The sequence below is a fragment of the Miniopterus schreibersii genome (assembly GCF_964146895.1).
Source record: "Miniopterus schreibersii genome assembly, chromosome: 11".
Classification (NCBI taxonomy): domain Eukaryota; kingdom Metazoa; phylum Chordata; class Mammalia; order Chiroptera; family Miniopteridae; genus Miniopterus; species Miniopterus schreibersii.
In genome coordinates this window covers 53638871-53653330 of record NC_138111.1, presented here as the reverse complement: position 1 = coordinate 53653330, position 14460 = coordinate 53638871, and the positions used below count along the sequence as shown (strand labels likewise).

The 14460-nt window shown below is 32.9% G+C and overlaps 1 protein-coding gene across 4 annotated transcripts in view; it reads right to left on the bottom strand.

The window, feature by feature from the left end:
- Positions 1-14460, bottom strand: part of CNTLN (centlein) — a gene marked incomplete at its 5' end in the record, with an annotated part of 188269 nt that overhangs the window by 23447 nt on the left and 150362 nt on the right. For all 4 annotated transcript variants that reach the window (XM_081151643.1, XM_081151645.1, XM_081151644.1 and 1 more), the window contains 5 exons: positions 1202-1387; positions 1920-2057; positions 3463-3589; positions 5077-5174; positions 10721-10912. In XM_081151643.1, coding sequence (XP_081007769.1) covers positions 1202-1387; positions 1920-2057; positions 3463-3589; positions 5077-5174; positions 10721-10912 — 741 coding nt within the window. The remainder of the gene's footprint in view (positions 1-1201; positions 1388-1919; positions 2058-3462; positions 3590-5076; positions 5175-10720; positions 10913-14460) is intronic.

Sequence of the window (14460 nt, the reverse complement as noted above, 5' to 3'; positions counted from 1 at the left end):
TAATATTTTATATATTTAAGTAAATTTCCACTGCTATGATATGCTAGTTTTTAATCATGCAAGCCATCTGAAGATAAAAGTAGTATGAGGAACTTAATCTCATCCAAGGTTGCTTAAAAAAAAGCAAAGAACATTGTAATTTCGGAAGAAAAGAGACACTCTCTCACTATAGTCAAACTGTTTCAGCTCTTATATTTAAATGCCCAAAGGACTATTATTAAAATTTTGCATCCCTAATGGAAATTTAATTTGATTAGCTAGTGGTCATTATTGCACCAGCTATTTGAAAGGTGCTATGGTACATGTTGTGGAGGCAGAGATTAGTAAAACACGTCCTTGACTTTAAGGAACTCTGAATCTATCTAGTGGCAATAGATCCGTTTGCTAAATATAATACGAGTCAGAATAAATGGTACTAAACAGAGGTGTAAACAACTCCCAGTGGGATTAAAAGGGGTGGAGCAGTCCCCAGATTCCTAGCTCTCAGTACCTTGTTTCTCTGAAAGCAGAGCTGCTCCTCTTGGTTTCTCTAGAAGGTTGAGGGAGGAATACTGCCTGACGGTGTGGGGCATAAATGCAGACCAGAGGCTTCAAAGCTCCTTATAAACTTTCAAACAAACGGCCTGTTTAGCCCTGTATCTGCCCTCCCCCATCATCTGCTCTGGTGGTTCCTTGTGGAGCCAACTCCTGAGTGTTTCTGGGGTTCTTCAGCTGTCAGACAGCTTCTGGATGGGCACCCTTTGCAGGCACTTGGGCTTGTCCTCTTTTTGTTCTGCTAAGCCATTTGCCATTCCTCTATCAATTCCATGTGGATGGGGGTTCAGATGTCCCCTAGCTTTAAGGAACAAGGTTCTGTTTATTCTTCTTGCTTGGATGATTTTCAAAAGGGCAGTACAATGGAAATTACCTAATTCTTTCATCTTAATACCTGCCTTGATTACGTGATTCCTACAATTTCACAACTCAGTTGGCATTAAGAAAAGAATATTAATAATAGAATGGAAAATTTTAAACTCAAGCTACAAAAACAAATCTTTTATAGATAAATTTTTGAACAATGTGGCAAGTAGGATGAGAAGATGCCTTGTGGTTTAGGAGAGCAGAAAGAAACTTCAAAGTATTCCCCAAATCATCTGAAGCAGGCCGCTGCCTACCCTGCCAGAAGAAAAGTACAAGTTAGTAAGGCACAAATAATTCAAACCTTCACAAATAAGGTGAACTCTTCCACTTTCTCACTGGCTATCTCCAGTTTCTTCTGTGCACCTTCAAGGGCCTGCTCACTTTGCAATGCTAATCCTTGAAGATGCTTAGATGCTGCTGTTTCAATTTCTGCCATTGCAGATTCAGTCTCATTTATTTTTGATACTAGGAGAGAAAGTTTGAAATCCTGCAAAAGACATAGAATAAAAATATCTCATAAACAGATTTGGAAGAGTCAGTTATGCATGTCAGATAAAGGGTTTCATGACTCTCTCTAATGTATTTATTTTTATTTGGGTAAAACTGATGGTTGTTTTTATTTTCAATAAAATATCCTAAGCACATATTCTTATATATTCATCATCAAAATTAGTTTATGCTTTTTAAAAATCATAAATCTCATACATCAAATGGAGATATTAAATGAGTTTGCACATTTAGGTGGACCTAAACAATTTATATCAACTTGTGCCAGTTATTAACAATAGTTTTCATTTATAAGAAATTACCGAGACACAAAATCTGTTTCTCTAATGTAGCACTACATTTAATGTTAAATAGATTCTTAGTGTGTCCTGTAGAGATAAAAGTGTTCTTTGTATTTATCTAAAACATTTAAGTAGCTCATCATAGTTTGGGGGAGACAAAAACGACAACTTTAAAAATGAAAAAGACATTTTTATATTCCATCTGTAAGCGAAAATGTCCTAAAAGCATACCTTTTTTTCTAGTTCCTCTTTAGTTTTCTGATACATCTCTTCATACTGTGACTTCTCTTTAACGGCAACACTAAGTCTTTGCTTTAGTGAATCGATTGATACTTTCTTGTTGGAACACTCTTCAGTTAATGTCTTCACCTAGTAATGAAAACATTGAGGTAATTATTATTGGTGAAGGCATTCTAGTAGTATACTGTATTTATGTCAACAGAAACCAAATGAATACATAAGTCTAATTTCATTTGGTTTCTCATAAATGATATCAAATTCAAGTATAAGACTTGTAGAACTATTATAAATGAAACTAACAGTCCCTAAATCAATAAGAAAACTAAAAATTGCATCAAAGAAGTATAAACACTGGCATGTGTAGTCTTCTACCTAATAATACAATATTAATTTCAACTGCATTTCCTTTAATTACTAACCTAAACCTCCTTAAGCAGGAATGGTTGCTTTTGATTCTTAAACCAAGTTATAGATAATTTTCAGTTGTATTCTCCAATATTACATGTACTTTTAAGGATAAAATTAAATGTGATATAACACATTTATTATACATTTGAAAGAATAGAGGAAATATTTTTTCTTTTTCCATTTAATGCCGCTAAAGATATATAATTAGTATATTTGAAATAATTATTACAGTTAAAAAATAAGCAAAATTTAAAGGATAACATTGTACTAAAACCTACAAGGAAGTAATTATAATTTATGTGGGTGTGTGGAGGAGAAAGAAAAAGAAATCCATATATATTTGCCTTGCTGGTATAAAATTTTCTCTCTTAAATCCATTTGAGCTAACAGATATTTGTATTTTTATCTCCAACAAGTGAAGTAAAGGAGATGCTCTCTCTGGAGTGGCTCACATTTAGTGAATGCCAAAGCACAAGCTGCTTTATGAGCTATGCAAATAGCGTCTTTTAAAAACATATATATATGTGTGTATATATGTATCTTAGTCAGCAAATTGCTGATTTCCACTTTGGGGTCAGATATTATACAACTATTTTAAATACAACTCTCTTCCTAAGTACACTGTATTAAGTGCATTCAAGGAAAAGTGTACTTTTTTTTAACCCTCACCCGAGGACATGCTTAGAGAGAGGAGAAAAAGTATACTTTTAAAAAATTATAGTAATATGTTTTTTAAAAACTTCTGATAGTTATTGGTTACCACTTTTTTTCATTTAAAATATATGCTTGATTCTATCATTAAAAATTATAGTTTAAATAAAACAAGCTGCAGAATAAAACGTAACAATGTATCCCAGAAATATTAAAGATTTAAAAATTAAACTTGATTATCTTCTCATGATATATTTATAAGTATAAAAAAAGTGTTAAATTATGTATGAGATTTTGGAATCTTGAATTTTAAAACAAATAATGTACTTACAGAGCAAATAATGTAATTATATAACAGCACCCATATATTCTATGAATATTTTCTATAAATTTTATTAAGAGTGAGTATTTGGGTTAAGAAGGTAAACACAATGAGTAGTAATGTTTTAGCATCAGGGAAAATAAAAGTTCATACCTTTCTTTCAAGATTTTCTAACATTTCATTAATACTCTCATTACTTTCCAAATTTACTTTCTGTCGAAATTTCAAGTCCTCTATCAAATGTCTTTTCATGGTTATATCCCTTTCCATTCGAGACATCCTTAAAAGGAAAAAAAGGGCATTTTTCAAGAGTGATAGAAAATACATTAACAGTGATAATGTCTTATCTGATGTTATACCTAATGTTAATTTTTAAATACTATCTGATATTAATGAAATTGCAAATTAATAAAATAATTGCATGGGATAAACATTACTCTATTAAGATTTATGAATGCTTGCAAAATCTATAACCCAGTTGTCACGTGCTAATTATAGTATTACACATGCATTAAAACCAAAAAAGAACTGAGAAAGATCAATAAAAGTTATGAAAAATCAAAATTATTATATTTAAATTATATTCTTCCATTGCTAAAAAATGTCAAAGTGGTATTTAGAGACCATCAAAAAGCCTAACACTAATAAGAAACAATTCTGTACTACAATAAACAAATGTAAAATGTTATAATATCATGTAAAGATGCTAAAATGAGACATATCTTCTAATTTAATAGCATGAGATTGAAGTGACATATTCGTTTGACTTAAGTTGATAACATGCTAAGCATAAAATAGCAGATGCAGTGACAACTACTACTACTACTACTATAATCAGAACAATAGCTAACATGCATTGCATACTTACGACGTGCCAGTCACTGTTAAAAGTGCTTTACATGTACCAACTCATTTAATCCTCGTAAGAACTTAATGAGTTAATACTATTACATTAAGGCACAGAGCTAGCAGGTAGAGGAACCAGGATTCAAAGAACATTTCTTTAGAGCACTTACTGTTAAACAATAAGCAAGACTGCTTTTTAATAGATAAATAAACTTCAAGATAGTCTGTTTGAAAAATTAATCAATCTTTTGTTTCTAATAGTTTTATCTATTGATATCACTTTTAAGTGATCTTCACATATAATAGAGTAGACATGTATGTGTGCAAAATCTATATATTAAATTATTAATGAAAGATTGGAATTCTACCTAAATAGGCTATCACTTGGAAGCTCTAGCATATCTATAAAAAATATAGAAAGAAAATCATCTTGAGTGTGTCAGATAGAACATTTTAAACATCTTTGTTAATAAACACATAAAGTACAAACTTTCATAAGCCTCCAGCTATTTTAAATACAAACAAAACTTTACCTTTTTTCCAACTTAGATTTATAAGCTTAGGCATTATATCCAATATAAGAATCAATCTACACATATATCTTTGGTTGAACACATTCTAAAGTTTTCTATTCGTAGTCTTTAGGCCATTAGTTGATATTTATTCAAAATTAAATGTTTAGTCTAAGAAGGAAAATCTAACTTTACATATTCTTACTCTAATTAAAAAACAGTAACCGTACAGCTATCAACCACACTACATGTAATATTCCTTAAATTTTCGTTTTAAGGAGGCTTAAGCATGAACTAAGAAAGGAAAACAATTTTTGACATGTTGGTATTGTTTCTTGGGGTGCGTTTAATAGAGTTAACTGCCACTAGGTGGCACCAAATACAATGGATAAAAATATGAAAAACATACTTTTCATGCATTTCCTTTATGTGTTCTTCTTTTGCTAGGAGTTCAAATTTCAGAGACTTCACACTTGATGACTGCTTAGTGAGTTCATTAGTTGCATTCTAGATTAGAAATACACATAAATTCAAATACACCTTTCAATGGCATAAAAATGTCATTCTCATGAAGAGTAGTAAATTTTCAATTATAGTTATAAATTAAAATGAACTCTTAAAATATTTTAAATGCTTTATTTTATATATTATAATAAAAATACTACAGTGTACTAAAGTTTTATATGACATGCCCAAACCATAGAGGTACACAACCATAACCACAATTGTAAAGAGTACACACCCAAAATACATTTACCGGAGATATGAATTGTCTTTGTGAAATGTAAATGTGCATGTGATTAAGCATTTTAATGGTTTAATGAGATAACTTAAAACTAATGCTGGCTTTTACTAGTAACCTGTAACAGACTCCATATGGTCACAAATTCTTTGCTGCTCTTCCCATGAAGAGGTAGAATCCATCTCCCAACCCTTTGAATCTGGGCTGACCTGTGATTTGCTCTGACAAAAAGAATGTGGTAGAAATAAAACTGTACAAGTATCAGTCCTGGGCCTAAGACTTTGCAGCATGCACCTGTGCCTCTTGTTATGCTGCGCTGGGATCACCTTCCAAAGAGTACAGGGGAAAGGCCGTTTGGAGGAGTACTGAGTTACCTCAGCTTACAGCCAGCCGACCAACTGCCAGGCCCGCGAGTGAGGCTATCTTGGAACTTGCAGGCCAAGTAAATCCTTGGTTTAGAAGAATGCAAGCATATTAGGGAACCCAGAAGATTATATGAAATAATAAATTGCTGTTGTTTTAAGCTGTGACATATTAGGATAATTTGTTAGACAGTAATAGATAACTGATAGAGAATGTTATGAACACAAATACTTCTTTACTTGAACTTATTAATAATGACATAACTAATGTATTTATACATAATTATTAGTTTTTCAAAGTAGAACAGCTTTGTGTTATTTGTTGTCTGCATAGCCTAGGAGCCAGAGGTAACAAATAGAGCATTAAGACCCCTTACTTTCAATTTTGACTCAAGTTCCAAGTAAGCATGTAATCTGAGACATCACTTACATATTTTGGGTTTTTGTTTTTTTTACATATTTTGATACTTTGGTTTTTCCACTTTCAAGATAGTGTTGACATACATTAATTCATTTCCCAAATTTAAAAGTATTAAATTAATATGAGAGCTTTAAAAATATTTGGAATAGTTATTTTGCTAATCTTTTTGGTAACTATAATCAATTTTTTCTATTAGAACTATTACCAGGTTTGACTGACTCATGCTAAAAAATACATGTAATTCTGACAAGATGAAACCATTAATCACATAATGTAAATATAAGTCAGATTCATTAGACAGACTTTAACTATCTCACTGGTATACCATTTGTAAATAAAAAAATCTGAAATAATTTTACAGTCAACCCCCTGGATCATAAGAAATAATAAACTGTTGTTTTAATTTTTATATTTAATATTATATTAATTTTCTTAAAAGCCCAAGGCTACCTCAATATGGCAATTGTACTGAATATTAAAAGTTTTGATTAAATATTTGTGTAATGCAATCTAAATGTCCACCATATTTTACATGTTTACAGTGATGAGTAGTGTCTTATTTCTAGAACTGATAGAAGATGTTCCACACTAGTGAATTTACCAGATAATTGAAGCCCCTGCTTTAATCATTAATCTTAAATTCTCTCTGGAATAATTGTTCATTCATTTAGAAATATGTACATCCATAATTACATTAAGCTAATAGTAAACCTTTATTATAGTGATACTATCTTATAGATATGACTATATTAATTATATGTCACATTATTATATCTATTATATTACCACTAAATCATTATATAGTGATGCCTTTAAAAACTATTATGATATAAATGGCTACTTACCCCTATTCTAAATGGTCTTAGACTGCTGCTATTTTACAATTTTGCATTTTTACCATAATATATTTATATTTCCTTTTTCTCTCTGTCATAATTTCTTGCTTCTGTCAATATTCCTGCCTAAAAACAACCATCCAGCCCTTTAATATGTATTCCTCTAATTTGCTGTTTCTGAGGTGTTTTTTGCTGAGAAGTAAACTTATGAGAGCTGCATTTAAAATAAAAGAAAACAGGCAGTAAATGAAGCCTGACAACATCTTCAGTGGAATAAATTATGTGGATTTTAAGATAGCTGTTTGATTTGTTTCCAGTTTTAGACTTAAGTCTGCTATTTTAGGTGGCTCAACTGCTGTAACTCTGACTTCTGGATAATTGAGGGATTACTGAATTATAATAAGTGAAACAATGCCAGCTTGATATATACTTTTGCCAAGATCTCTAAATCTCACAGCTACTTCATTTGATCCTCAAAAGTCCTTATTAAGTGGATAGAAAGGTATCCCTGCTTTAAACCTCTGGAGAAGTTAAGTAATTTCCTCAGCCAGGTTCTACAAGAAGTTAATGGACAAAGAGTGATCAAAACCTAGGCCCTCTGACCCTTTTCCATTCCCGGCTATATAACATTTATCTGCAGCATGACAAAATCTGGGGTAAAATGCGTACTTCAAAAAGTCACAATGGTGAGAATCCATCCTGGTTAGAGCTTTCCTAAGTTTATTAAATATATGTTTGTACATTTTCAGAGTGTAATGAGCAAGAGCATGGACTCTGGAGCCAGATGGCTTGAGTTCTAAGCTCAGCTGTCACTTAGTAGCTGTGATGCCTTGGACAAGTCATTTATTCTCTCTGTGTCTCAGTTTTTTCAAACATAAAACAGAACTTATAATAAAACTTATAAAAATAAAACTTATTTCATAGGGTTGAAATGAGGATTAAATGAGTTAATGATGTTTGTAAAGGACTTCGAACCAGCCTGGAAATAAATTGTATATAAAGGAACAGTAGTTGAAAAACTACTATTCTTCACTATTAACTTACCAGGAGACAGGAAGAGAACACAGTATGCACCAAAAGGAATGCTCTCAACAATTAGGAAGCTGAAGAATCACAAACATAAATTGGAGTACTACTCAATCCAGATTGCATAAAGAACCGCACATTAAACTAAATATAAATACTGTAACTGGAAGGAATTTATAGGTCTCTAAATATTTTATTTTCTATCTACATAAAGTTGGGTACCTTGAAGAAACATGTCTAATATGGGGTAAACCAAAAATGCATATGAGTGCTCTAATTATTGAATGAACCACATACATCTGAGAAGTAGGCCTAAGAATTTACATAGAAAAGTCTAAAATTAATTGGATAAAATAAAAAAGATCTATGTAGACCTATAATAGATTCAAATCGAACCAGTTTTTCTTGAGCATAAAATCATCAGCTAGAAAATAAGTCATTTCTTGGAAAATCTTGTTAGCAATTTGACACCTATTATGGGCTGAACTGTGTCCTCTCAAAATTCGTATGTTGAAGTCCCAACCCCCGGTTCCTCAGAATTCGGCTGTCTTTGGACAGGGCCTTTAGAGAGGTAATTAAGGTACAATGAGGAAATATGGGCGGGTCTCAAGCCAACATGACTGCTGTCCTTGGAAGACGAGACTAGGACACGGACCACACAGACTGAGATACAACCATGTGAGGGCACAGCAAGAACGTGGCCATCTTCCTCAGAAAAAACAAACCTTTTCATACCGTGATCTTGGGCTTTTAGACTCCAAGACTATAAGAAAATAATTTTTTATTCTTTAAGCCACCCAGTCTGCTGTATTTTGTTATGGCAGCCCTAGCAAACTAATGCAATATTGAAACAGAAATTTGTAGTAGCAGAGAGTGTTATGTATTTAGAGGAACCTGGTCTTTCAGAATACAGTATTTCCATATTGAAACTTGAAACAAGACCAAAGTAAAGATTTATCCTTTCTGTCTCTATGCAGCCTGATCAGTGTTCTGGGACTCCAGGCTGGATGTGGACAATGTCACTTCAAACTTACCAAGCATGGTCTAAATTGCTGTAGGCATTCTCATTAGTCTCACCTTTGTAACTCACACATTCCTCCAAAGTGAGAGAGAAATTTATAGGTGGGTAAAAACTTACATCATGGGAAACTATAATGCTAATAATACAGATATTCACATGGGCCTATTATTACCCCAATTATGTTAGACCCTTAGTAGGAAGTAAAATTAAATAAGTAAAATATAAATAAACTGAAAACTATTAACAATTTAAAAATTTTTAGAAGTCAGATTAAGCATTACTAGACCTAACATTCTATTTTATTTTGGCAGAAACTAAAGTTATGTTGGGACCATGAAGACAAACCTAAGAGAATCGCAGAGCAGTGAATTAAAGATCTGTCATAGGTAAGATCAAGGAACGTCTCAGTGCTTTTATCCATTGCGCAGAAACTTAAACACGGAAATGTTCTACGCATGCATTTTATTCCACCTTTTCAGACACAGAAACGCACTTTAAGAGAAGATACATGCACCAAAGCGTAAAACTATTATGTAAGGTATTTACACTTATAAGATGTAGTGGTTGAGGCAAATTCTGCACATAAACACTGTCTGAAGAAGCTGGTATTCAACAAGCATCTAAACTAATGCCAGTGTGAATACATGACTACTATTAATAAAGCAAAATATTTTCAAGCAATTGTACATCCACTTACTTTAAACTTAATCTTATTAGTAACTGTTCATTTAAAGATATTATCGGAGAGTGCACATATCATATTTTAATTGAGAACAACTGAGCTATTTAACAATTCAATATTCTAATACCCTCTTAACAGTCGTGGTCACTCCACTTCTAACACACGCTATGCATTTCCAACCAGAACTTTCTTTCTAGCGCTTCTCATTATAGTGATGGTCCCATATACACTGTCCCTTTAGCTTCCAGCTAGCAACTCCTACTGATGAAAATAATTAAATGTTAGGAATAAATGAGTTTTTTAAGAAGCATGAAAATGAACTTTCCGATTAAAACTCAGAAATCCTGTTTCTTACAAGATAATTATATTTAAACTAAGGTCAGCCTTACTTTTAAGTTGTTGACAGTTTCACCTGGACTTAGATACAATTCTTTATAAACAAAAGAAACATTGCTTTTTATTCTCACTCTCAGGTTTAACTTACTTAAACCTATTAAACCAACCCACCTTTGCTCTGTACGTCTCCCTCCCCTCATTCCCTCCACCTTCCCCGTCTGAAACCAACAACCACCAAATTAAAACAGCAGCTAGTGTGTAAAGGGAAGCATTCTACTTATGTTGCCACATTACACGTTTGAGAGGAATTCTGTTCAGTGGGGGGAGGAGTGCGGGTCAGAGAGGAGCTGAGTGATGCAGCAGAATGACAATGTTCAGCTTCCATCATCTCTGAAGTTATGATAGCATAGTGTGTTGTCACTTTTTTCAGAGAATAGTATTATGAATTATTAGATAAGAGTCTACCTGGCTAAAACAGGGAGATGAGGTTGAACACAGTCTTAACAATGTTTGGGTTACTTATACTATAATTTACCATTATTACTAGAATTAAATTAGAATTAAACATGCCTTTAAAGATTCAATAAATTAATATATGTGTTCATCTTTAATAAAAATTGTAGTCACCTTCAGTTTACACTGCAATTGCTTCATTTCCAAATCCATGCTCCTTGAAGGACCAAGTGATGTAACTTGTATCCGTGGAACTGTTACCTGGGAAACTTCTTCTGCCAAACTGGTGATTTCAGATGAGGATTCCAATTTCTTTAATAAGTCTTCTTTTTCTTTCCGAAGCTCAGCCAAATCTAAATTTAGCTTCTTTTTTTTTTTTTTAAGAAAATAAATGTAAATGTATTGTAAATGCAATTACATTTTATCTAACACTTATCAGCATAAAATTCTACAGGCACAAAATGCTAAGGGAAAGAAATAAAATTAATTATAAAATAGTTATTATAAAATTCATAACCTCTATGAGTTTTTTCTTAAGGTTGTAGGGCTTGTAAAGGTTAAAACAAAAATGGACCAGCTGTACTTAATAGCTTTTGGTTGGCTGGTTTTTACTCATGATGCGCTATTTCTATGCCTTCACATATACATGGGTGAGCCAGAGACTCACATATGTGATAACCTTGACTTCAGGGCTGATGTACTTAACTGGCAAAAGCCAAGCTGGAGCAGGACGAGATAACAGATGTTAGTTGTTTATTCCACTGGGTAGGTCTTACCATTCTATACAGCAGCCAAAATGCTTCTCATTTAGCAACATAAATGTTAAGTCCAATTAGCAGAAGAGGCTTATTAGAGATTTAGATCAAATAAATAGCGTATAAACAAATTCGCTCACTCTTATGAACATGATTGATAGTTGACAAGTCCTCTTTGTAATGTTGAGGTAGACTGCACTAAACTCCTTACATCTGAATTGTTAATGACATAAACATTTTACTAAATGACATACTGGTAATTTTTTATGAAACAGTGTAGAAGAAACTGTCTTAATGTTAGCCCTTCTCACACCAATCTGTAATCAGCAGAATGCCACCAAGCTGTAACCACATAACCACCCAGCGCTCCTTAAGAGGATAACTGCGCTACTATTTTATTATTCCAAAGAAGCTTATAATGTGGTAGTTTAACATAAGGGACAATTAGACAAGATGGTACTGAAATCTCTCGGAGGGGGGGAAGTCTGTCTTTGTTAAGAATTCTAATTAGAAACAGCAAAAGATGTAGCTAACATGTACAGTAATATAAGACATAACTTAGGTATTAACACTACATTTCAACACAAGTTCTAGAAACCATACATGTAGGTCTATAACTGCGTACATACTTGCGTATGCATGTGTCTAGTGTCAAACATGAATATTCAAATCATGGGTTCAAAACTAGGGCTTCATATATTTCATATTACACTAGGTTCTGGTGAAATAAAAAGTGCTTGGTGAAAAAAACAATTTCTTTGGCTATATTTTAACTTATGATTTAAAAACGTGGTTCTATAGAACCTCAGAAAATGTTCATTCACAAATTTTCCCAAAGGTACCTAATCATTAATATCTGAAAGAAAACTCATAATTTCCCTAAAACTGAAAATCTTTCTGGTTACCATCCAAGCTTGAATCCACCTCCCTCCCTGTTCATTGATTTTCTATGTCCAATCAGTTGTGTCAATCTGCAAATTATGTAATGTTTCTCATACTCATTCCCTTCTACCACATTTTAAATGAAGTCTCTCTGCTGGGAGTACTGAAATAACACCCTACCCTCCAACTTATTTCCCCAAACAGCACTGACTTGTTATTCCCTTATTCAAAACCCTTCAAGGTCCCTCACCCACACAGAATAAAGCGAGGGCGTCTGTGGTTCTATCAGGATCTCTAAGGTTTACCTTCACTCTGTGCTTCAGGAAGACATCGCCAGCAGCCAAACCTGCCTGCCATCCCCCAAACATGTCTGTCATTTCTCCACCAAGGACTACACATGGTGTTGCCTTCTGCTGAATCCCCTCTCATGCTGGAAGAGCAACTTAGTATTTCCTGCTTCATGGAAAAATCCTGCTCTTTATTCTTCTTCTTCAACAAAGTAGCTTCCCCATTCTCTTAGCTCCCACAGCACTGTGCATACTCCTCAACCCTGAACCCCAGTAAATCTTTGCTAGAAGACTGTGCCTTTGTTCGCCTATGTATTCCCTATAGTATCTACAAACAATGCCTTTTATATAGTAGGAACCAAAAGAACAGCTTCAAAAATTCAAGTCTCCCTGTTTGCAGCCGAGATGGTGCTAAAAAGACACATATTAATTTCAGCTGATATTTAAAATCTATTAGTTTATCACTGTATAAATTATAATATAATTTTATTAGCAATGTAATATTATTAGCTTTTACTTAAGTAGCATGTACTGGAGCATTTAGCAATCCTGAAAGTAAATCTAAATTAGATAATTTTGAGATTTTAATTTGGTAAGACATAACTTATAGCTACAATTCTAGGTGGGTCTTGGGCAACTCAGAAAACTAAACTTTGATGAGGCTCTTTTCTTCCTATGAATGGCCCAGTGGCTCCTCTCACTTGTTAAATGTATATGCCATTGGATTTCTGTCCATTCTTTCCACAGTGGCAGATCCAGACTCTATAAATATATCCTTCATTGAGGAAAAACCAAGCCAATAAATATATTTCTCTAAATGACATGTATATGTAGATTTTAACTTCAATTTAACAATATAAAAATTTATTAAATTTAGAAATGGTGAAATTTGAAGACAATAAATCAAATGACTAGTAATATAGTAAAATGTAAATCATGTTCTGATTAAACAATATTTAAAATCTATAGTATTTAAAATATTTTTCTAATAGTAGTCATTTATGCCTTGAAATGCTATAAGAGTACTTATCAAAACAGAGGAAACAGGCCATCCATTTGGCATCCTTTAATTACCCTTTAGAACTTCGGCCAAATAATTATGGTTCTATTACTAACTTCTCTCAGTTTAAGCATTCTATTTCTTATTTGAGAAACACTATAGATGAGGCAAGAAGTATAAATAACTTTGTTTACATTTGGTTTGGCATGTGAGACTACTTCTGTGCTGATATTGTTAGAAAGAGATTTGCTCTAAATCTACCAATAAATTGAGATTGCTTGTAAAATAGTCATTTTTAAATCAGGAGCATGATTCTTATTTCTACATTATTGCATTTCCATCTACAATCAAGGATTTAAAAATAAATACTTGTCATATTATATTAAAACCATAAATAAGAAAGCACGTGGAGGAGTCATCATTTCTGGATTCCAGTTTGGGGTCCACTGCTTCCCTGCTGAATGTCGCTGAGCGGGCTAGCATTTCACTTTATTTCCTCACTTAAAAGAAGAGATGATGATGCCTGCCTAGCAAAGGTAATTTTGAGGTTAGAATTTTCTTAAAAATCTATGATATCACTTGGTAAATTTTAAATGGGCAGCATTACTGTTAGCATTATCTTGTGGTAAATGCAACCATGTGGTCTGAGAGGTGTCTTAAAAGGATGAAGACCTTGATTAATGAAAAGCTTTCTTATACATGTATGACAACCCTATAATTTCTCTCAAGGCAGAAATCTTACTTTGTCTTAGGGAGAGTTCTTTGTTTGACCTTTGTTTAGGATCACTACTAGGCTACAAGCTTATTGAAGGCAGACAGTTACTCCCTTTATATTTCAGTAGTGCAATCCCTGCACAATCTTTTAAAAGACTATTCCAATTTAAAAGTTGACTTCAATGAGAATAAGTACTGAGATTTGTATTGATCTATGTGTAGTCAATTATTCTAACCAAAGCTTATAAAATAGAACTTAACACTATAAAAGTTTAA